The 25,017-nt window shown below is 40.5% G+C and overlaps 1 protein-coding gene across 3 annotated transcripts in view; it reads right to left on the bottom strand.

The window, feature by feature from the left end:
- Positions 1 to 25,017, bottom strand: part of ppp2r2c (protein phosphatase 2 regulatory subunit B, gamma) — a 90,566-nt gene that overhangs the window by 51,750 nt on the left and 13,799 nt on the right. The window contains exon 2 of one of the 3 annotated variants that reach the window (XM_004911243.4): positions 18,506 to 18,647. The exons of the other annotated variants lie outside the window; for them this stretch is intronic. Coding sequence (XP_004911300.1) covers positions 18,506 to 18,515 — 10 coding nt within the window. The 5' untranslated portion in view covers positions 18,516 to 18,647. The remainder of the gene's footprint in view (positions 1 to 18,505; positions 18,648 to 25,017) is intronic. 3 annotated transcript variants of the gene reach the window in all.

The raw sequence follows: 25,017 nt of genomic DNA, 5'->3' as shown, positions 1-25,017 counted from the left end.
ACATTGAACCTCATTTTCCAGTTTGCTGCCCAGTTATCTAATTTTGTCAAATCGCTCTGCAAAGCGGCAGCATCCTGCATGGAACTTATAGTTTTGCACAATTTAGTGTCATCAGCAAAAATAGAAACAATACTGTCTATGCCCACCTCCAGGTCATTAATAAACAAGTTAAACAGCAAAGGCCCAAGGACTGACCCCTGCGGTACTCCACTAACCACACTGGTCCAATTAGAAAATGTTCCATTTACAACCACTCTTTGTACTCTATCCTTCAGCCAGTTCTCTATCCAATTACAAATATTATGTTCTAGGCCAATATTCCTTAATTTGATCATTAACCTTCTGTGAGGTACTGTATCAAACGCTTTAGCAAAGTCCAAGTAGATGACATCAACTGCCATTCCAGCATCAAGGTTCCTACTCACCTCCTCATAAAAGGCAACTAAATTAGTCTGGCAAGATCTGTTACGCATAAAACCATGCTGGCACAAACTAATAGTATTGTGAACTGCAATGTATTCAAGTACCCTATCCCTTATTACCCCTTCCAAAAGTTTTCCTACTACTGATGTCAGACTAACAGGCCTATAGTTTTCAGGCTGAGAACGGGATCCCTTTTTAAATAACGGCACCACATTAGCAATCCGCCAGTCTCTTGGCACCATGCCAGACCTCAATGAATCCTGAAAAATTAAGTGAAGAGGTTTGGCAATCACAGCGCTCAGCTCATTTAATACCCTGGGATGAATCCCATCCGGCCCTGGACCTTTGTTTACCTTTACATGTTCAAGTCTCTTTTGAATTTCCTCCCGAGTGACCCATGCGTCAGTAGCTAAATTACTAGAACTGGGCATATTACAAGGGAAGCCTTCATTATCTGGCTCCTCAGATGTATAGACAGATGAAAAATAAGAGTTCAAAATTTCAGCTCAAAATTGATGTACAAATGTTAAAATTGTGGCACTGAATGGCTGCAAATAGCTTATTTCATTCCCAGACATTGGGGACTCGTGGTCTTCTAACCTATCTCTTTCTGAATGCCCCTGTTGCTCCTAAAACTGAAGCTAAGCCTGAACTCCTAGAATACGTTGTTACAGAACAGTAATCCTGAGCAATCAGCAGGCAGCATTTATTGACCAACTTTCGTAAAGCAAACATCTGGTTAGTTGCTATGGGTTACTGGGCTGATGTTATGACTTAGATCGTATTGCCTTCAAAAAGGTTCTAGACCAGATTCAATTTAATAAAAATAAAGTGTCTTTTAAAGGGGAACTCCACCTAACTTTAGCTTTTTGAAAAATAAACATAATTTCAAGCAACTTTGCAATATATAACATCTAAAAAATATGCAGCCTTTTCATGTTTTTTAATATAATAATATGGTTTGGAACAGTTCCCTAAGCCCCGCCCCCTGCTGATCTGTCTGACTACTTTGAGACTCAAATAAAATGTATCAGTAGTTGCCTGTCCTCAGCCTGCCTTCAGCCTGCATCCTCCCAAATCCCACAATTCCCTGCACACGTGATGTCAACAGGAACATTGCTGTGCAATGCATTGTGGGTTATGTAGTTCCTGCATGCTGTCTGTAAGCTGTGAAGAAGGTGTTACAATTTGTAACCAATGTTTTAGTCCCTCCTCCCCTGCCAGGATTTGAAATGATGCAGAAAGAGCAGAACTGTTCGCAATGGGATTATAGCATATAACAATGGTATTTATTCACTACTATTCATTACTTTTTGAAGAAAGAGAATACAGTGATAGGTATATGAGGGGTTTCTGTGTTGTGTGGGGCTCTTTAAAACAATTTTGGTTCGAAAGCCAGAGTTCCCCTTTAATCAACTCTATATTTCCCCATAGACATACAGTTTTTATTAGATAAACCATGAGATTTTATTGAATTGAAACTGACCTGCTATTTGAGTAGCACAAACTCGTGGAAGCAATCATGGGCCAGAATGACTTTCTACTGACGCCAATGATATGTGGAGAGTATTAGTCTTTTTAATTACGGCTAATACTCAGTGGACCATAAGACGTAAAGGCCTTTGATAGGTTTGATTAAACAAAATATTCGCACAATTGCTTTATTAATTGTGTTTCTTTTGTCTTGTGGATGTTTACTTATTTGAGTTTACCTCATAGCAGCTCCCTAATTTCTAGAGTCACCTACCCCCAAGCAACCAATCTGCATTAGTTCCTGCTAAAGACATGGCCCACGATCTCCAAGGCTTTGATTTGAAAATGATGATGGTGTCAGTTACTGTTAGGCTAATGGTACACAGGCATATTCTCTATTGGGGGTTTCCAGATTGCAGAGAAGAGTCCATATCCAGCACTGCCACTTTCCATTCATTTGAATAGGATACACCTGACAGCACTGGAACTGGTGCTTTTAAGGTCAATCCAAAAATATTCAACTAAAAACAGAGAAGCGGCCGTATCGGTTGCTGAAAAACACCACTTAAGGTCTCAAACAACCACCTTTATTGAGGAACATATACTAAATATACCATAGAACTAACAATATGTTGGGTAGGCTTGATAGGCCACAAATTCCATTTTTCTATAGTTGCTATGGTTACAAACAACCATCTTTAACAATGAACCCGTATAGAAAAATGCTTGTGGACAGCTCTGCCTTGGGTATAATTTATGTGTAATTTTTTAAGTATTTTTCAGTGTCAGTTCCACTCTTCTCTTTAAACTTTGCCCAAAAGGAAATAAACAGTGGTGAAACTACCAGAGGAGCGACTGCATTAATGCAGGACAGTGCGACATGGAGGTGTTAGAATGTGCACGTGTCCAGACTGAAGGGACCCACAACCAAAGGGCGTGAATCCTGCACCCAGACCCACAAGACTCTACTTACACCAAAGTCAATAGTCTCCCAGTCGATCTGTATGTCAATAGCCCTCAGTATGTAATATTTCTATATTTACTTGTAACTTTTACACTATGTCTTTTCATTAAATATGAACATATATATCATACAGTGGCAATAAATCCATGTTATAGTCCTGCAGTTGGTTTCCTTGTTTTATGATTTCACTGCCTGAGCCCTATATTTACTGCAGAGTTAGGATGCTCATACATAGATGCTGCTTCTTGCTGCTGTTTCACAGGAATATTCATGAGCTTTTCATTGTCTCTTTGCTAGATGGAGGCAGTAAAGCCAAACAGTCACAGGCATTTTAATGCCTCTATCTCCAGTTGCTATGAATACAGAAGAGGTGACATAAAACTAAGTTCAAGAGGCTGAATCAACAAACATTAAAAAAAAAAAAACCGTCACACCGGGCAGCTTCTATGTCTGTCTAATATGGGAAATTAATTTCTACTCAAACATGAAAATGTGATCACACTTTTTGGTGGATATAACTCTTACCCACAGTGACGGTGGGTCCAGGTGCTCATGCCCCAGACCATTCAGCATAGGGAGTCATCACAGGAAACCAATTAAGAAGATAGGCAGGCACTCCGGATTGTTTGTTGTAACGAAGTACAAAATAGTAGAAAAATGCAGCCAGTAGAAATTAGTTAATTAAAAAAGTATAAATTTTATTCTATCCATATGTAAAAGCAGATAGCCTATGGATATGGATAGAATAAAATTTATACTTTTTTAATTAACTAATTTCTACTGGCTGCATTTTTCTACTATTTTGTACTTCGTTACAACAAACAATCCGGAGTGCCTGCCTATCTTCTAAATTAATTTCTAGTCATGCTGTTCATCCTTAAAATGCCTCCTCCTCCACTGGGAATGTCTTACAGGGCTCATTCTGAGACCCTATTCCTTGGCCAACAACAGACTTGGCTATTTTGATCCCCCCTTAGGGTAAGAATTACTAAGGATCCCTGCACAGCATTATTAATGTACATTATTTGTCTCCTATGTTAAGTCCCTGTACAGAGCACAGCCCTAGTTTGAGCTGGTATCAGAAAATAGCCATTCTACCATACAAGTGAAAAATATCTATTCAGTGCAAACACAAATATTCTGGGCCTACATTTATCCAAATCCAAACAATTTTTTTTCATGCTATAATTTGTTTTATTCTGATACTATATAGCTATACCAATTATATAGTGAGTCCCTGCCCCATTCAGTTTACAATCTGTATGTTGGAGAGTACAGGACAGGTGAACTGAAGGTTTTTAGAGGAACATGTTCTTATCACTTTAAAATGTTTTCTGGAATTAAACTATTGTGATAAAACTCCCTCCTTCCCTTCCACAGCCTCCCATTACATAGCTAAGTCAGAGTCGGCCATGGCTTTGGTTTTACTACATAACTGGGAATTGTGCTACGTGGCGTGTACACGGGATGTAAAACCAGGTATTAACCCCCATATGTAATAAAAGGCACTAAGTTTGCCCAGGTGCAGTAACCCATAGCAACCAATAAGATGTTTGCTTTTAAATAGGTGACCAGTAAATTCTACCTGCTGATTGGTCGCTATAGGTTACTGCTCCTGGGCAAACTTGGTGCCTTTTATTACATCCCCTCAGTGTTCATTGTGATCAGTACCACCTTTTGAAGTTATAATATAAGAATATATTATGCCACACCTCAAATGATTTACCAGCAACTGAAAGACCAAGATAATCCTTGAAAGGTTCAGTCCCTCATCTGCAGGAACCACATCATATGCACAACAACCTGTTTCCCTTTTCAAGACCCACTCTACCTCACATTCTCTAGCAAATCTGTGTTTACTACAGGGGAATACCTATGGTGGGTTTGTTTTGTGGTTCCTCGGTGAGGGTTAAGAGAAAACATAGAATTCTGTTATGAAGAGGTCTATTTACAGTCAAGCTACTAATTTTCTGTGCTATATATACTTTTATACATACAATTATATAAGAATGGCTGATACAAGATGTTTTTGTTTGTTTTTGTGTTTTTACACAATATGTGCCCAAAAGTGTCTGGGCACCCATTCGAAAATCAAAGGTCCTTAGTTGGAATGCTTACTGCTGATGAATCATTGAACCGAATCCTACCTGGGTTTTATAAGGTAAAGTGAGCCCTTATCAACTGCTGAAATACCAAGTGGGACTGAACTAAATTAGCCTCAAAACACTAATATAAGGAGATTATAACTTAAAAGGAGAGTAGGTAATAAGAAAAGTTGTGATATCCTAGGTCAGGCAAAAACTGGAAGCTGAACCAGTAACACCAGTCCCACAGAATCCAATACTGGGGGTAGCAATGGCAATAATATTTCCAATAGTTAAATATAATAAGGTAATCAATATAGTAATCCTATACTTTACATTAGAAACTTCTGCCATTGGTACAGAGGATACTGTAACTGTACTGTATGGCTTGTACACACGCAAAGGTTACATGCAACTGCAATGGTATCGATTTACTGTGTAAACCATCTCTCATTTTTATATATATAATGAGAGTCATAGCCACCACCCCTACGTTTCCTGCAGTCTCATTTCTCCAAGGACATCTGTGCCATCACCAAGAGGCATGCAGTTATCCCACATGAAAGGCCAAAGCCACACAGAACATCAACTGATCCTTTATTCAGAATAGGCCACGGATGCACTGTACTAATATTTCTGTCGCAAGAAGAACAGGTCATGGATACCGAGACCTTTTATAGAGGTTCTTATATTTGGTTAGCCAACCCCGAGAGCTATATTTAGCACATCATGCACAAACTGGTGCAATACACAGTCTATTCACAAAGATCTAAAGATACTACGAAAGTGTGCTTGTGCCATTGTCAGTTAAAAGTCCACCCTAAGTTCCATCACAAGAATTTTGGATGAGGCTGAAGCTACAATAACCCTGTGACAATAATGAAAACCCCCTTCCCCTGGCAAACCCTCACCTAACACCCATGCCTCTTCCACCCCCATTGTGGAATCAATTGCTTGTATGTAGTTGTGGTCATGTAAAAGTTACTAGCAGCCCAATAGTAGAACGGGCCAAGAAAATAGTACCCTGTAGCTATAGGGCAGCTGTACATTCCAATTCATTCCTGTTTTACAACAGGGCAACAAGGGCTTCTAAACTGGGCCCTGAACATCAATTCAACACCTTGGTTGGAGAACAAAAGACAATGGATATATTATTATATTAATTGTTGGATTGCTACAAAAAAAAAGTTTTTAGTGGGATTCTGAGAGTTGGCCTTCAGCAAGCAGAGGAGAGCCTCATGTTGGCCAACCCCCAGATGGGGCTTACAGATTCCTTTACAGCTGGGGGCCCCCTCTTCTCTAATTCCATCTCTCTGTACAATAAAACACATCCCTCATCCCCAAGAAAAGCCTGATTAAATATTAAATGATTCTACGCTGCACTTCCCATTTCTATCATCTATAGCACTTGGTTATAAATGTTTTAGTATTTTTGTGGAAGGAAACAGCGTAAACATGGGATTAACCATACAATGTTGGGTTCTAGCCATGCTTTTTATCATTCCACTTTATGCCATCAAGTTATATCTCTCTTTATTTTTGTTCAGTTTATTGGTAAGTGCCATTGCAATGACGGATAATAGTGGAACACACCACTGAACTAATATTTTTTTATTTAGGGCTATAAATAACTACCCAACTATCAATGGAGAAAGTTTTTGTGAAGCATCTAAAATGCCCAATTGCACCATTTTTGACACTGAAAGGAAGCTGCACTGTGTGTATTGTGTACACTAGATACAATTATAAGGCCATCTTTATCTTCATGATAACAAAAGCTGTAAATGAACACTAAACAGTGAACTTCTGTGCTAAACAGTGATGGTTACTAGTAGTTAACAAGGGGACTGAGGCCAGGCTTCCAAGAATCAGGATCACAGCAAAGTCAGTCTTAACCAGTAGGGCAGTCTCCATGTGTTAAACAACCCTGACTTTATTTATCATTCTCGATGAGGACATTAGGGGGGGGGGTTGTTTACAAGGTTTAACTTGGAGAGAATACTGGGGGTTAAGAAGAGACTAAAACCTTTAAAAACTCAAAGTACTAATGCCAATAAAGAGCTGCCCTAGGGTGCCACATGATTAAAAGTCTTAGAAACAGCTGGAGAGCCTAAGGATGTGCATTGCCAGTGAATATAAATATGTAATAACCAACCAGATTTACTAGTTCATTTAAAACTAAGCATACTTGGAAAGGATAGACATCTCTAAAAACATAAATCACATAATTTCCCCTTTTTAAATAAGCCCCTAGTAGAGTTAGCCATGTTAGCCAATGTTATTAATAGGGAAGAAAGACAACAGGTACAGGACAGATTTCCAGGAAAAATGGAAATCCTAGCTCCTTGTTTACATAACTATATACACTTTAGATGTCTACCCCTGTGTAATCCAATGTAACAAGTCCTTGGTGCTTTATTAAACAAACCCTTGATATACTTACACATCTCCACCACTGTGGGTGTTGTTTGAAGCTGGTGAATTACTTGTACAGATCATGCCTATATTATAAGCCTTCCCCCCACTCCCCCTGGGAAAAATATGTTCTTGAACTAGCAGTATAAGGGAAGGAATCAATAACTGTGCTGCCCCAATATGAAAGGTGTATCTGACTAATTCCTCATGTCTCATCCTGGGACCAAGGGGACTTCTTTCAGATAGACTTGTGCATGTTGCTGAAAGGTCCTAGCCAATAAAACTGCATTTTCTCCATTGCTAAGCTACCAGGGCATTGCTTCTATTTCATTCCCTCGGTCTCACAGCTGCATCTCTTCATGACATGAATTTGAATAGGAAAATGTCTTGCAACAGCAAATTTACAATGACTATAAGAACACTGTAGAAGATTATGTCTTCATATCTCCATCACCACAGTGATCTTTCCCAAGGATAGTCAACCAATAGCACTGCAAATGTTTAGCTCCTAGAGAATGCTGGGCAATGTAGTTCAACAGAGGGATGGCATGTTGGTCATGTTATATCAAACTGCACACAGATTTCATTAGATGCTGAGGTTGCGAGTTTAACCATAGCTGGTTGTACCATCAATGAACTAACCCAGCCTAAATCTCTGTAATGACTGGACAACCATAAATCACCATCAAAGATTAGCATCAACAACCATAAAGATTAGCAACCCTGCCTTCTAAACTCTTTAAACTTTACATAAAGTCTATACATAGTCTGCAACATGTATCCAAATGAATTGCCCATTAGCCATTAAAGATGGAGGGCATTCTGCTTTAGGGCTGTGACACACGGGGAGATTAGTCGCCACGCGACAAATCTTCCTTGTCGTGGGTGTCTAATCTCCCCGAAATGCCATCCCACCGGCTAGAATGTAAATCTCCGGTGTAATGGCATACGCGGCACCGTGATTTGCCAAGGTCACCTCTCTAGGCAACTTCAGCAAATCACGGCGCACTAATCTCCCTGTGTGTCACAGCCCTTAAGGGTGAAGACACACAGAGCCGCTAGTAGCAGCTACTTCTTCACAGCTACTAAATCCAACAAAATACCCTGCCACAGACTATACTGAGAATTGCCTCTGCTAAAACACACGTAGAGACAATTATTAGTGAATGATCAACATTGTCTACGACAAGTAGCTGCTACTAGTAGCTCCATGTGTTTTAACCCTAAAAGAGGCACAAGATTATTTGGAACATAATTTATTAATTGGTTTATAATTTATTATAGTTAAATGTTGAAATCCAATTACAAAAACCAAATTGTGACACCACTTTTGAGTTCAAGTACCCACTTTTTTGTTCCTAACACTGGATGGGTTCCATGTAGCTTTTAGATTGCTGTGTCTGAGACAAAGTACTGTACCAGTTGGATGGATAATGTATTTTACCCAGGGCCGTACTTTTTATAAAGGCACATGTGGGCTGGTGCCTAGAGCTATGGGCTTCAGGGCGACACACATTTTTTTGTGCTTTAAGGGTTAACCACTGGACATTTGCTGCAAAATATAAGTTGGAGCTGGGGGGAAGGAACATGTATGTGCAGATCTTAATGTGATGTTGTTCAGATTTTACCATCCAGTGCATCCCCATATGCTGTGGAGTTGTATCTACAGATGGGGAGCCATATATTTAATCTAAGTAAAGTCAGTTTTACTCAACCAATCCCATGTGTTACCCCAAGGAAATACATGGCAAAGGTGATGTTTGGGGAGTATTTTAGAATTTGTTCAGTATGGAATAAAATTTCGCTTTTATATGAATGATTATAATCTCATTCAAAGCAATTGTTTTAAAAAGTTCTAAAAGATCACACAATACTGGAAAGAAAGCGCAGTAGCAAACAGGAAGCACTTTTATACCCCTGTAGTTTCCCTTCACAGTTTATTAGTCCCTCTAGCCCAGTAGCTATGCTCAATGGCTTTAATTTCCTACATACAGCCTAGTACAAGGGAGCTAAGGGATATATCTGCTTGATATTTACTAAATTACCCAAATATGTAAATCACCAAGCATTGAGGTTAAATAGTTAATACGTAATTTTATGCATTACCTTCATCCCAACCAGCTATTCCCCTTACTCCCTAAGCCAGTAACTAAGCATGCCTAAGATGCCTATGCTCCTGAGCAAGAATACGCCAGTGCAGGGCCTGCATAATCCTGTTTTTAAAAAACAGTGTTCCATAAAAATCAATACAATGGATAGCCAATTAGCCTTTAGAAAGACAACCCCACTCATCAACGGCTATAAGAGTAGAGGGGATTGGCTCATGAATCCCTGAGACCTCAAAACCAATTGTTTTTCAAACTATTTAACAAGACTTTCTCAATGGACCGCTAATCATGCCATTATACTAGCATCCTCACAGTCACTATTTCTCTTGGTGTTAAGGATTACCCTAGTCCAGGGGTCCCCAACCTTTCTAACTCGTGAGCCACAGTCAAATGTAAAAAGACTTGGGGAGCAACACAAGCACCATAAAAGTTCATGGAGGAGCCAAATAAGGGCTAAGATTGGCTATTAGGGGCCTCTATGCACACTATCAGCTTACAGGGGCTTTATTTGGTAGGAAATCTTGTTTTTATTCAACCAAAACTTGCCCCCAAGTCAGGAATTCAAAAATAACTACCTGGTTTGGGGGCACTGAGAGCAACATCCAAGGGGTTGGGGAGCAACATGTTGCCCCTGAGCCACTGGTTGGGGATCACTGCCCTAGTCCAATGAACATCTTAAGCTATCTTTACCCCCCATACCTCCTTTAATGCTTCATTTTTAACCTACATATCATCATAGAACCAATTATTCTATCAATCAACTGTCTTTATTTCAAGTGCTCATTATGCATTTCTCCCTATTAGGTCTGCCACTGGACCCACCGAGATGACTTAAATCTCGTTTCAAAATAAGCATTATATCAGAGCTGTCCAACTAGAGGCCCAGGTGCCGATTGTGGCCCTCAGAGCTGTCAACTTTCAACATAAGAAACATATAATTGATGCAGAACTTTGGGAGATTATAGAAAAATCATGAGAATGCTCCAAACAATTTTTGTGGCCCCCAGTTTTCTCTAGGGCTCCACAGACTTCATTGTATGATATCATTATTTTGATATAATCTGGCCCTCTATAATCGGCTCGTTATATAAACAGATACACAACAATAATTGTAAAATGATTTTGGCATATGGAAAGATAAACACTTATCTGTTTCAGCTTTTCTTGCTAATTCTTACTCTATGATGAGAATAACAAATTTAACACTAATGGAGCATTAGGCACAGCCTTCATTAAAATATGATGTGGATAATGTTATCTTCCTAAGAAAATGCCTAAGCCAAGGACTGCAATGGCAGCTTTCATACAGATGGAGAAGTGTTCAGTGTATATGGAGGCATTCCCACAAGCATCCTGATAAGTGCTGAAGCTTAAAGGAACAGTAACACCAAAAAATAAAAGTGTATAAAAGTAACTAAAATATAATGTGCTGCTGCCCTGCACTGGTAAAAGTTGTGTGTTTACTTCAGAAAGTCTACTATTATTTATATAAATAAGCTGCTATGTAGCCATGGAGGCAGCCATTCAAAGGATAAAAGGCACAGGCACATAGCAGATAACAGATAAAACACTATTGTATTCTACAGAGCTTATCTGTTATCTGCTATGTAACCTGTGCCTTTTCTCCTTTTTTCCAGCTTGAATGGCTGCCACCGTGGCTACACAGCAGCTTATTATATAAACTATAGTAGTGTTACTGTAGCAAACACACCAGTTTTACCAGTGCAGGGCAACAGTGCATTATATTTTTATTACTTTAAAGCTCTTTCATTTTTTGGAGTTACTGTTCCTTTAACTGGCACTTCAATTGTGGCAAGACTGAGGCAGACATAAACAAGCATCAACAAGTACAGGTATGGGACCTGTTATCCAGAATGCTCACGACCTGGGGATTCCAGAAAAAGGATCTTTCCATAATTTGAACCGCAGTATCTTGTCTGCTAAAAATATCACTGAAACGTTAATTAAACCCAACAGGATTTTTTGGCCTCCAATATGGATGAATTATATCGTAGATAGGTAGAGGTAGAGGTAGATAAGGTAGAGGTAGATAAGGTAGAGGTATGGGACCCATTATCCAGAATGCTTGGGACCTTGGGTTTTCCGCATAAGGGGTCTTACCTTAAGTCTGCCAATAAAATTATTTAAACAGTAAGTGAATTATTTGTTTATAATGGAGTCTATGGGAGATAGCCTTCCTGTTATTCAGAGCTTTCTGGATAACGGGTTTCTGGATAACAGATCCCATACCTGTAATGTACAAATAGGAAGGCAATTGTGATGTGCTGGTCAACAAACAGTTGACCTGCTCCCAACCCTAACCCGCCCCTTCACAGGATTCACGGCAGCACCATTAGCACTATTTATAATTCCGCGACCTGCCCTTCCCCAACTCATGGAGGGGTGGAACGGCACGCACCTATAAATAGACCCCGCCAGAGCTGGGAGGAGGGCTTAGTTACGTCAGGTGGGGACAGCGACCCACTTCTCATGTGTGGATGTTGGCCCAAATCCACCCAGCCCACAGGTAAAGCCCTTAGTCACCAAAGGCAATAAATGTTCAGTACATGTTAAAAATCAATGCCCTCATATAGTGTTAATATCTATTCCTTCTCTGATCCCTTGTGCAAGGTCAGCTTTACCTTGTAAGAAACAATTAAGCACTGCATGGAATTTGTGTTTATTTGTGTCTGATGCTTGATCCATGTTATATATAAAAAAAATTCCCAATTTGCTGTTTCTCATGTACGCAACAAAGATCTTAAATGAACAGTGTTTTTGCACAGCTGGGACTCCAGCCAGATTAATATCAGATATTAAAGAACCCAAAAGCGATTTTAGAGAGATGTTTCCGGGATTAAAGTGCATGGAATGAATAAATAATCTTCTCGGATTCGCTGTACCTTAAGATGAAATCGATTGTTTGGAAGAGAAAAGCAAAACCTTGCAAGTTGACATGGTGCATTAGGTAACAATGCTGTGCGTGGCATCACTGCAGTTTCTATTCTAGGAGCAGGCAAGTCAATGCTGTAGTGGCAGGGGTGGCTTGGTGCCAAAGATGAGCTCTGATTAGTGATTCTGCTGGGAAATGGCTGTATGAGTTCCTTATCTAACAGCATGTTCTGTAGGGTGATTACCATAACAGATCCACTGAATGTTCTCTTTGGAGACATTCCTCCTCTCTAGTGATTATTTCTATGGTCACTGGAGGATAGAAGCATTCCATAATGAATGTTGCTGCCAGGCTCATACACCACAGCAACCACTTCTTTTCTGCCAATCCCTGCTCTGGCTCTGTCTAATGACCCTGACAATCAAGGCTATGTACAACTTCCCCCTACATCCAGGTACTTACCAGATCCTCCACACCTCACTCATTACCTCTTCACATACATACATTCAAGACTTAGCTAGGGCTGCACCCCTACTAAAATTCCCTCCCATGTTCTGTCCACCTCTCTCCCAATCTCTCTGCATCTAAATAATCTCTTTAGACAATCCTACCTTCATCTAAACACAGCTTCAATGTTCACTCACCTTGCTAATTCCTGAGCACACACATCCTCACACCCTCATGTCTCATACCCCTTCCCTTTCAGATTGTAAGCTCTTTAAGGTAGAGCCCTTTTTTACCTCTTGCATCAGTTACCAGTTGTAGTTTTGTATATAAGCTGTATGTTCAATGTATACACCCATTTATTGAAGAGTGCTACGGAATATGGAAAATGGCCAATCTCCCATGACAGAGCTCTGTATAGTGCTCTGTCATGGCCATACATGCACCGATTGTAGTTTGTATTGTAGGTAATCTCTATAAGAGCAGGACTGGATTTGTGGGCATGCCACAAAAGCCCCGGGCCTAGGATGGCAGAAATCCAGGGGGCAAGCCACCTTCTGGCCGTAGCTGCACTGGGCAGAAGATTCCACCAGCCCAGTCCCAGTGAAGAAGAACACATAGGAGCCGGTGGCAGCAGCGGTGGTGGAGGATAGGTGACATTCTGCAGTGGTTGGAGGGTAGTAAGAGCAGTCGGGGGTAAGTGTGGGCTGGGTTCGGACACACAATTATTAAAACCAGTGCAGTATAAGAGATACACTAAATGTTCTTTATCCAGTGATTATTTCTATGGTCACTAAAGGAAAGGGACTGTGTGCCATATCAATGCTTTATTAAGTGCTTCTGCTAGGAGACTGATGTAAAGGTTGCTTATTTTTCTGTATATACTGTAAGGTGATACAGTAGGATGATGTAGGGGTCTCTCTTGTTCTCCAGAAAAGAGAGGAATGGGCCAAGGTAGTATAACATATATAATATAAGAAGTAGTGCAGAGCTTACCACAGTCTTGACACCCTTAAAGAATGTTTCCTGTTGAGTGTGCGCTGACCCAGGGACAGAATAATCTGTGCGAAGTAAGAAAACTTTATTCGATTGTGCTAAAAGCACAAAAGGAAAAAGGAACTGCTTTAAGCTCCATCAAGGTCAGCTTAAAATGAATCACTGCTTTAGGAGGAACGTTCTAGTTTGAGTAAGGGGGTCTTCATGATGGTTGGGATAACAAGGCTACTGAATCAGTAGAGCAATAGTGTATATGAAAGAGCTCAGGTTTTAGTAGAAAAGAATATATGTACCTTATTGTTAGGGATACTCCTGAATGATACATGAACATATATATTGCTAAAGCTTCAATAATTTTCTGGCAAAGCCAGGGGGACATACCCTTCTAAGTAATGGAAATGTAATTGAATTCAGATTATTTCAATGCCATTTCAACGCCAACTAGATTATCGATGGGTGGTAAAATATTGATGACCTATTCTCTTAGTTTGCCAAATAGAAGGTCTTTTAACTCCCAAAGGAAATAATGGGATTTTGCCAGGTCTGCGCTGTCAAAGTAATGTCAGTGTATTTTAGTCAAAGGAGAGGTGAAGTAATAAATAAGGAGTAAGCGAAAAGTTGCATCTATGTAGTATTGAAATGAAATGTTTGTAGTTTTATAAATCAGTGAAGCTGCAAAGTTCAGAAATTTTTAAAGAGGACACTAGCCCCATATTTAATAAAAAGCACTAAGTTTGCCTGGTAGCAGTAACCAGTAGCAACCCATAAGATGTTTGCTTTTAAACAGGTGACCAGCAAATTCTACCTGCTGATTGGTTGCTATAAGCTTCTGGGCAAATAAGGTGTTGTTTATTACATAACCCCTAATTCTACCAAACCACGCTACCCATGCTGAACACAATAGCCCACTTTTTAACAACATTTTTTGACAACTGTCGTTAAGGTGGAAAGATGATGGAAAATTGGTCTGTGAATAAGGTGGCGCACAAACAACATTTTTATACAGCATTTTATTTACTGACGTTTTTGTGAATTCTCCCCATTGTGAGACTATTGCACCTTGGCAAAATGGCATTGCAGAGTAGGATACTCAAGCATTAGAGGCGATTGCCAAGAAATTGGAAAGGGGTTTTGGTCTGGTTGACTTACTAACGTAGATGGCAATTGCATAAGAGTTGTTACGTATAGAAACCAATCTAATCTTTGCTTTCCTCTTCTAACTTGTTGCTGATTGATAGCTACTGGTAAATGCACTGTTGCAATTTTGGAATTTATATTATTCAGTCAGCCCCAATATGTCAACTAATCCCACAAGTTGCCTTTTTAGAGGCATAAGGGGCCCCATTCTATCTATGACAAACACAAGTCAACATTAAACATGGGGTAACCCCTCTAAGAGTGAAGAGTGTTCTTATGAAAAGGAGGGGTCCTAAACTAGGAGCCAGGCTCCTCAGAGAAACTCTTATGGTGTTATGTAATAAAATACACCAAGTTTGCCTAGGAGCAGTTACCCATAGCAACCAATCAACAGGAAGCATTTACTGGTCACCTGTTTAAACGTAAACATGTTATTGGTTGCTATGGGTTAATGCTCCTGGGCAACCTAAGTGCCTTTTATTACATATATAGGTTATCCTACTAGGGATCCCTAAAAGCAATAAGGATCATCTGGCACTACAGCTGCTACATTGATAACATTATTATAAACAATGAGAAGACGTTACAATGCAGGACATATTTTAAACAGTGCATATAAAGCAATCTAGAGACTTTACAAATGATATAACTGATATAAAGATACAGACCAGAAGATGATGAGTGGTAATGTAAGGTGATGTCCTCAGAGCTTTTCTCAGTCTAGATCTCATAGATCTCCCCATAATTACACACACAATATACACAGACATGGTGGTTCTGCAGCTCTTTGTACCTTTCAGCCTCACTAAAACAATAAGCTTTCCTCAAATACTAATTGAGCTCACAAACTGATTTCCCTTCTTAATTTGGGTCCTAGAAGGAAGAGTTTAAGGAAAAGAGTTCCTTCTCCTTTTAAGTGCAATTACTTTCAATATTGGATTTTTTTGGTCCGTGGCTGCTCAGGACACAGTGTGATAGGATGATATATGGTGTGTATTTGCGGTGCACTGTGAGTCAGAAACTTACAGGAAGGCCATGAAATTAATAAGTTGCATTTAGTATGAGATATTGTATGTGCTAGAGAAGGAGAATTGTGCTTGTTAAGAACCAAAGCCCATTTTCCTTCATCTATGTGCCTCCACCCTCCTGAATATACAGGCAGCTCCATATTCATGGGGGCGGCTGTAGGTTTCTTTGCTCTGAAACAGAAACAGGAGCCCTTTGGCAATTCATATAGAATGGAAAGCAGGGTACAACGTGCAAGAAAAATGGCAGATTATGCCTTCCTCTCAAAAAAATGACCCCTATAGTCAATATTATATCCACAGGATGCAACCCTCCCAAGAACAAACACAATACTCATATACAGTACACCAAGACCATTCTTGTCCCCATCTTACCCGAAGCATAATTAACTCATTAGGGCTCATTTATGAGTGCAGGTATAGTATGCAAGTGCTATTTCGGGCACAAGTTCCAAATGAAAGCAATTGTGCAAGCGTTCATTCGTGAAAATTCTCACAGAAGAGATGGTGTGTTGAAATGGTATTAGCATGAAATTCTTTGGGCCCAAGTCTGGTGTGCCTATTAATGCAATGTGCTGAGAAAACCCTGTAGCTACCCTGGGTGGTGGTAGCTATGGTTCCTTAGCATCAATTTATACACTTGCACATGATTTTTCATAGGCATCGGGGAGAACAAAAGGGGACTCAGCACAACTATGTGAAAGTGGAAGGAGCAGCTTTTGATGCAAGCACCTTTAATTGATAGTGTCACTTTGCATGACTTGCCCATCTTTGCATGACTGCAACTGCAGTTGCCCTTTATAAATGAGCCCTTATGTATTTTAAAGAATTCTGCTTTTACTATGGACACGGGTGAAAGCGCTGGAGCTCAAATATGACCTTAGTGCCCATAAACCTAGCACTTTGGTCTTTGCCAACAGTATCATTGCCCTCTGCATTTTCAGCCAGTTTGAAAATCCACTAGGAAGCCCTGTACCAAACTCCTCCCCTAAGCAAGCATTAAGTACAGGTCTACTTTTCTGTTTGCGTCACTTACTACTCCCAACCTGCATGTCCCAACCCCACGTAAGGATCCAGGGCCCCCAGGAGAGCTTTCATGATCTATTATCTCTGCATTGAACTGCAGAACTCTGAATCATGTATCAGGTAGGATCAGTGACCTCTCTATGGGCACAGATGGCTGCCAGATCATCACATTCCTAAGAAGGGGTTGGCGCCCCTAGCTGCATGGAAGCAATTGTACCATCTGCTGTTTTAGCATGCACTGAAATTACTGCCAGCTAGCATTTTACTTTGATTAAATACTTTTCTACCAACTTTCTACCTGTTTTCTACCTTTCTACCTGTTTTTATTACTGAATGTTGGGCTGTAGTCTCTTCATAAATATTGACACCACCCAGTAGATTGTGACACAGGGACTGGGATATGGAGCTTTTCTAGAAGATGAACACTAAAGACATCCATACATGGACCAACATGTCTCCTGTAGACAAGAGGCACTGAATAGTTCTGATTTGGCCATCCACATAAATGGTCAATTTGCCCTTATCTGTTTGTTTCTTTCTTTGTTTGTTTTTTTGTTTGGGCTGATGGATCTAAACATGATTAAGATGAAGCCATAGCTCTTTTAACTTGTGCAACAGGCAATGCCCCATCCTAACTGCTGAAAAGGGGTGCTGGCAAAGGAAATTTATATCAGTCTAAACTTCAATTGAGTTGGACAACACAATAGTTATTGCTGTACTGTAAACCTGTATCAATTTGTATGTAAACTATGTGTCCATATGTAAAGCACTCGGAAAATGTTGGCACTTTATAAATAAATGTAATAATAATAAGTGCCTGACTAAAGCTGGCCATACACACACCGATATTATCGCACAAAACTTTGTTTCATAAGATATTCGGTACATGTATGGCAGCTCGAAGAGGCGACCAATATCTCAAAAGGCTGTGGATATCGGTCGCCTCATCGATCGGCCAGGTTAAAAGATTTTGATCGGGCGCCATTGAAGGCACCCAAGCAAAATCTACATTTAGGGCTGAATCAGCAGGTGGAGGTAGAATTTCTATTGTTTCTACCTCCATATCTGACGATTCAGCCCTGTACATCAGTGGAAGGTGGGATCAATCTTTCGATCGGAACTGCTACGTGTATGGCCACCTTAAATGTGAGCATATATAGCAAGGTTAATAGTGAATTTAAGGACAGATGAAGCTCTTCTCACTTCTGTACCTGGTTATGGCCCTCCCACATATGGAAAAGGGGCAACAACAGATGATAGACTGACTTCATTGGGATTGCAGAATAGCCTGTTTAATTACCCCTCCCTCTGACCTTCTCAAGATTCTCCAGTTAATTAGTTTATTATGGTTGGGCACTAGTGTAGAAGCAGCAGAAGGGACAGACATCATTGTTGTAATGTGTTCAGTAGTTCTTCTTCCCATCAAGTTCTATCAGTCAGTACAGAGAGATGAAGACACACAGAAACAATATGAAGAAGCTGTCTACCCCCATTCTGAGGTGGGAATTGTGACTCACCACAGCTCATATTTCAGCCTTGAGAAGCACAAAGGGAGCCTGGGGTGATGGTCTCTCATGGAAGTCCACAATGTAGGAAGCACATGCCCTCACTCAGGAAACTTTCCACAGTCTGGGCAGCTGGGCAGCTGTCTTTCCTCCCCTAGATTATAAGATGGAAACTTTCTTACCATCTTCCTCTGAATTAGAAGGTACTTCATGCAATCGGGGTGGGGTTGTATTTGTGCAACTGCAACTACATTATTGAAAGTTAACTGATTGCCAACCATGCGGACTTGACTTGGTCAGTGAAGCTTACTGTGATACTATGGGTTTGTAAGTGGCCAAAATGTCACTCTCCACCTGCTGATGAACTGTTAATCCAAGTGGCAGGGTAAAGAAGTTGGAAAGATGTCGTTCAGGAGCAGATGGAGAGCTACATGGTCAGAAAAATGTGAGTTAATTCAGTCTGAAAATTGAATATGCCCAAGTTTCCATGGGGAGATATCAATCAGCCAACTGGTTTCCAGCAGGATTGCCCCTTGATTCTTCTTGAATTAACCAAAAGGTTCTGACTAAATAATCCTAATCAATTGGCTTTTCAAAAGAATGTTCATCTCTTTCAACAGAATCAGATGCAATGTGCAATGTCATTTCATCCTCATTTATTAAGGAAATTCTATCAAATGTGAATGTACGGCCCAAACGCGCAGAGTAAGCATGACTCCCTACTCATAATTACATGTTTCACATACAGCTGCAATATAAGCCATTCGCATAGCACATTCATCATCCACTGGCAGAGCCTTATTCAGCCTTTAATACAATCAGACAACCTGTAGGGTATATAATATCAGGTTAAATAAACCAGCCCTGTAGAGGCTTTAAGAGATAACCTTCTTATTTCTATTTGATATTATTTCATTTGATTTTTACATTAACATAAATGTTGCTGTGCAATTTTACTCCACACAGAACATCCAGATTTATTTAAAAGATTAATGGTTTGGACCTATAAAGCATGGATAAGTGCAGATAACTTTTAATCCTGTATAACCAAAACCGCTACCTTAGCCTCACCCCCCCCTTCTCTCTCTTCCTTCTTTCTTCTTTAGTTTGTCTTCTGTTGTTTAATTGTTTGAAATATAAAATATGCAAAATAAAATCTTTCAAAAAAAAAAAAAAAAAGATTAATGGTTTGGTGCACCAGTAACATATTTGTTTAAGGGCCTGAAATGAAAGGGTTTGGGGGTGAATCAGAGGGGTGGTAGGCTGATAAAGGATCATGGGGTCACTGTTCCAGCAAAAAGGGCAGAGCCACATAAGTGACCAAGGGTGGAATTACAGGTAATCCCAGGCCTGCTGCATTAAGCCAGCTAAGGCACTCATCAAAGAACACTGCAGGCTGCGTTTGCCTAGACAAGCAATCATTTTTTCACTGTGGGAACGCTTCCAAACCTCTGACCATCGACTTCCAAACCTCAAACCAGAACTCGAAATTGGCCAGATTGAGTGACAGACAACCCGATTGAGGGACAGGCTGAGCTCAGTCTAGTTCAGTAAGTCTACCTGGGACATCAACTGGTACTTCCCTATAGCTTGCAACCCAAATGCTATTTGACTGATCAATCGACAAGAACACTGACTACTTGTCAGACTGGCGTAATACGGCAATACATATAGATAGTGCTGTATTCTCCTATTTCTCTGTATAGTTTCTGCACAAGTGTAAGTCATCTGGAGACCAAGAGAGGGCCTACTGTACTACACTCCATTCACTTCTCTCTCTAATTGTCTGGGTTAGTTCTAAACTTAGGGAATGCACTTTTCTGTAGGTGATGCTTTTTTCCATTCACCCACAACTGAATTACAAAATGAGGCAGCAAATGTGGCAATTCCTGCAATTATTTAGAAAGATCGTTAGCAGGCAGGAAGGTTTACGCTAATAAAAAGTGCAAAACCTAGCAGGTATTAAGGTAAAAACAAAAGATCATTCTATACCAATATTACTGCTCATTTAAGGCCAAATCTAACAAACTGCCCAATATCCATTGTTCCAATATCCAAAAATGTCACAATCATCTACCCAACATATATAGTTTCCAAAAATTGTTCGAAATCTCATTTCAAAAGGTTTTATTGGAACGTGTATGTCCACACATCAACAGCATTTATAAATAGTACCTGCACTTAAACATGCTCCTTATAATTGCCAGAGCGACCAATGCTCCTGCCCAGCCTGCTCTGATGAGCTTTCTAGAAAAGCCACAAAATTTGGTGAAACTATTAATTAACAGCAAAAATAAGAAAACTAATTTTTTTTCCAGTTTCCATACATTCAAACTACTTGTAAAAAATCTGGTACACTTTCCAAAAAATATTTTTCCCAATCCAAAAAAAATAAATCAAATGCTCCTGTTACTTGCCCTTTAATGCACGTATACAATAATAATGGAAGTAAACAGAAATAGGTGCAGGAAGTCTTTAGGCAATCAGAAAAATGCTTTTACCAGCACTTCAAATAGCAAGTGAAGCACTTTTCTAATACTGTCGCTCATTAATTATAAAGAAGGTTTTAAGGTTTAGTTCTCCTTTAATTACTTATCACTAATTTCACTGAGGCCGACGGATGAAAGCTGTTGTCAAGGGGAAGGCAAAATCAAAACTGCTGTGTTATGCAATTAAAATGCATCACTTAAAAATGAATGTACGGTTAAATAAAAAGCAGTGGGATGATTTTTGGGGGCATTTATTTGAAAAGTAATTGTACTCCTCTTTTTTCTAAACTCCAGTTATTGAATTATTAATGGGCGCTGCTCTGCTGAGCTCCACAAGATAAGATTTCACTGGGAAAGTGTTAGGATCGTTTCAGGTGTTCAATGTTATCAATTTCAATTGAACTGGGCCATTATTTCTTTAGGGAATACTGCTGTACATAAAGCGTCTTATCCAATAATGGAACACTGAAAAGCTATTTATACCCTCTTTAAAACGGAGTAACACGCACATTAGTCCCATTCCCGCACAGCAGTGGCGTAGCGAGGGGGGTGCCGAGGGGGCCATGGCCCCGGGCGGCGTATCAGAAGGGGCGGCGGCGGCTCCTTCTCTCTTACAGGCAACAGGCGCTTTTATAAGGTTGTGCCCGTGCGTATGACGTCACACGTCAGCGATGAGGCGCAACCTTATAGAAGCGCCTGTTGCCTGTAAGAGAGAAGGAGCCGCCGCCGATGGTCTGTTGGGGGTATGTACTATGGGGGAAATTGGGGGCACTGTGTGGGGGCTACTGTCTATGGGGAAATTGGGGCACTTTCCATGGGGGGGGCCAGGTCTTTGTGGGGTATTGTGTATGGGGGCACTTCCTATTGGGGGCACTGTGTATGGGGCAATTGGGGCTCTGTGTATGAGGGCACTTTCTATTGGGGGGCAAGGTCTTTGGGGGGTATTGTCTATGGGGACACTGTGTATGGGGCAATTGGGGCACTGTGTATGGGGGCACTTCCTATTGGGGGCACTTTGTATGGGGCAATTGGGGGCACTGTTTATGGGGGCACTGTGTATGGGGGCACTTTCTATTGGGGGAACTGTGTATGGGGCAATTGGGGCACTGTGTATGGGGGCACTTTCTGTGGGGGGGGCAAGGTCTTTGGGGGGTACTGTCTATGGGGGAACTGTGTATGGGGAAATTGGGGCACTGTGTATGGGGGCACTTCCTATTGGGGGCACTGTCTAAGGGCAATTGGGGGCACTGTGTGGAGGGGGCTGTCTATGGGGACACTGTGTATGGGGCAATTGGAGGCACTGTCTATGGGGAAATTGGGGCACTTTCTATGGGCAATTGGAGGCAATGTGTGTGGGGGGCACTGTGTATGGGGCAATTGGGGGCACTGTGTATGGGGGTACTGTCTATGGGGCAGTTGTATGGGGGGACCGTGGCCAGAATAGCGTTAGGGGGGCCTGGCCAGCATAGTGTTAGGGGGCACTGTGGTAGGGTGACCCTAATACTTTTTATGTCTGTGTGTCCTGTACTGATGGGAGGGGCCCCGTGATTTCTGATGGCGGCCCTGCCACCATGGGCAGCCACGGACGCACAGCTGAATCCACTTTTGACAATTATGACATGCGCACCGCATTTCAAATTCAATCAAAAAAAAAAAAAAAATTTAATGCTGCTTTTTTTATTTTGTCTATTTTTTTTAAGAATAACTAAATAGAGGGGCGGCAAATTTCCGGTCGGCCCCAGGCGACGAAAGCCCACGCTACGCCACTGCCGCACAGAAACCAGGGCTCTACAAAGCAACAGTAACACAATATCCAAAAACGCTCTGTATCCTGCAATCAGTTAAATGGCTACTTATCCAAGGATGAAGTTATTCCATGTTATCGAGATCACAGAATTTGCACAGGGAGTGCAGCAATAGTGAAATTAATTCTCTGCAGATGAATGCAAAATAAAAGGGGGGGGAAAAGGGGAATTATCTGAAGTACAAAATATATCATGTATTAAACAGGTTGGCAAACAGACAATGGCCTCGTCCTCATTGTTTTATAGAGAAATAAAAAAACATATAAATGATGCGACGGACAAAGAAAGCTTATGGCTGAAGTTTCTGCACAAAGAATTGTCAAGAATAGTGGCTGGCTCTGTGATCTACAAATCAAAAGCTTATAACTGTTTTGAAATGGTGTCTAAAAATACTTCACAGGCCCCATGAATTGATGGAGAATTAGCCTTTGAAAAAAAATCTATTATGCTCACTTTTCTTTAGAAAATACCATGGTCACATTCAGATAATCTCATGCTCAACTTCCTTATCTATCACACTCAACTTCTTTTAAATAATCATTTTGCTCACTTACTGCACAAAATATCATTCTCACTTTCTTTCACATTATATCCTTCTTACCTTTTGGAGTAGTGTTTAACCTCCCATCAGAACCTACTGTGCTCACCTTTGGGTAACACTAGGCTAACCTGCAGATATCATGCTCAACCTCTGATAATATCATGATCAACCTCAGATAATATTGTCCTCAACTCTAAATAATATCTTACTTAACAACATATACAGGTACAGGATCCTTTATCTGGAAACCGGTTATCCAAAGAGCTCTGAATTATGGGAAGGCCATCTCCCATAGACTCCATTTTAATCAAATAGTCTTGTAATAATAAAACAGTCACAAGCACAATTTCTCGATGGGTACGCACTCTAGACACGGGTGAAGGTGGTTTAAGAAATACCGGTAGCTTTATTCACAATTGTCCTGATGCGTTTCGTGTCTCTCAACACGTAGTCATAGGTACTATGACTCAGGACAACGCATCTGGAGTGCGTACCCATCGAGAAATTGTGCTTGTGACTGCTGGGTCTCCCTTTGCTACGGGTCTGGGGCGCTGCACCCGGACCACCGGATAAGTACGGTGAGTGTCCATGAAAAACTGTGATTTACGTGATAATTTCATGAAGAAATAGTCGTGAAAATAATTTTCCCTGGGTGAAGGGTACCCGGACCAGCTTTTTAAAGGGGTGAGCGAGCACTGATTGAGACTGGCTGTTTCAAATTTTAAATTAGGCTTGATGTGCTGGGTGGCTTAGAGCAAGTTTTGGTATTGTTGTATTTAACTATAATAAAACAGTACCTGTAATTGATAGTAACTAAGATATAATTACTCCTTATTGGTGGCAAAACAATCATATTCGGTTTAATTCGGTTTAATTAATGTTTACACTACTTCTTTCTAATAGACTTAATATCTTCGAAAACCCCAGGTCCCAAGGATTCTGCATTACAAGTCCCATACCAGTTATATCATTTTTACCTTCCTTTAGATAGTATCCTCCTTACCTTCCGACTGAATAATCAAAAATTCCCAGCTCACCTCCAGCTAATATCATGCTCAACCTCTTTAAGATAATACCTTGTTCAATTTGCTTCACAAAACATCATTCTTACCTTCTTTCACATTATTTCCTTCTTATCTTCTGATGCCTAATATCCCATTAGAACATACTTCAGGTAATATTGGGCTCACCTTCTAATATCATGCGCAACCTCAGATATATTCAGCTTAATATAACATCTTGCTCAACATTAGACAATATAATTTTTAGGGCTGCACCAAATCCACTTTTTTGGGTTCTGCCGAACCCACCCTGATGGATTGGGCGGGAATCCCAAACCGAATCTGGGATTCGGTGCATCCCTAATAATTTTACACCATCCTTCAGATAATATCCTTCATACCTTACGATTCATTCATCAAAAATTACCATCCCCACACTCAACTTCAAATAATAATGCTCACTTTCTCATATGGTTGGGGACTTGAACACGACCTTCTATTAGGCTGGAAATATTTCAATATTTTTGGAAAACACACCAGTTGTAGTTGAAGACTGTGAAACAGTGGTTAGAATTACTATCTCGCAGCACTCAAATCCTAGGTTTGATTTTATGTGCATTTTCTCCCATTTTCTACTGTGTGTTTCCAGTTTCCTTCCACACTCCAAAAAGATACAGGGACGTCAATT

This window comes from Xenopus tropicalis, chromosome 1 (genome assembly GCF_000004195.4).
Source record: "Xenopus tropicalis strain Nigerian chromosome 1, UCB_Xtro_10.0, whole genome shotgun sequence".
NCBI classification, from domain to species: domain Eukaryota; kingdom Metazoa; phylum Chordata; class Amphibia; order Anura; family Pipidae; genus Xenopus; species Xenopus tropicalis.
This window is presented reverse-complemented; position numbering and strand designations above follow the sequence as displayed.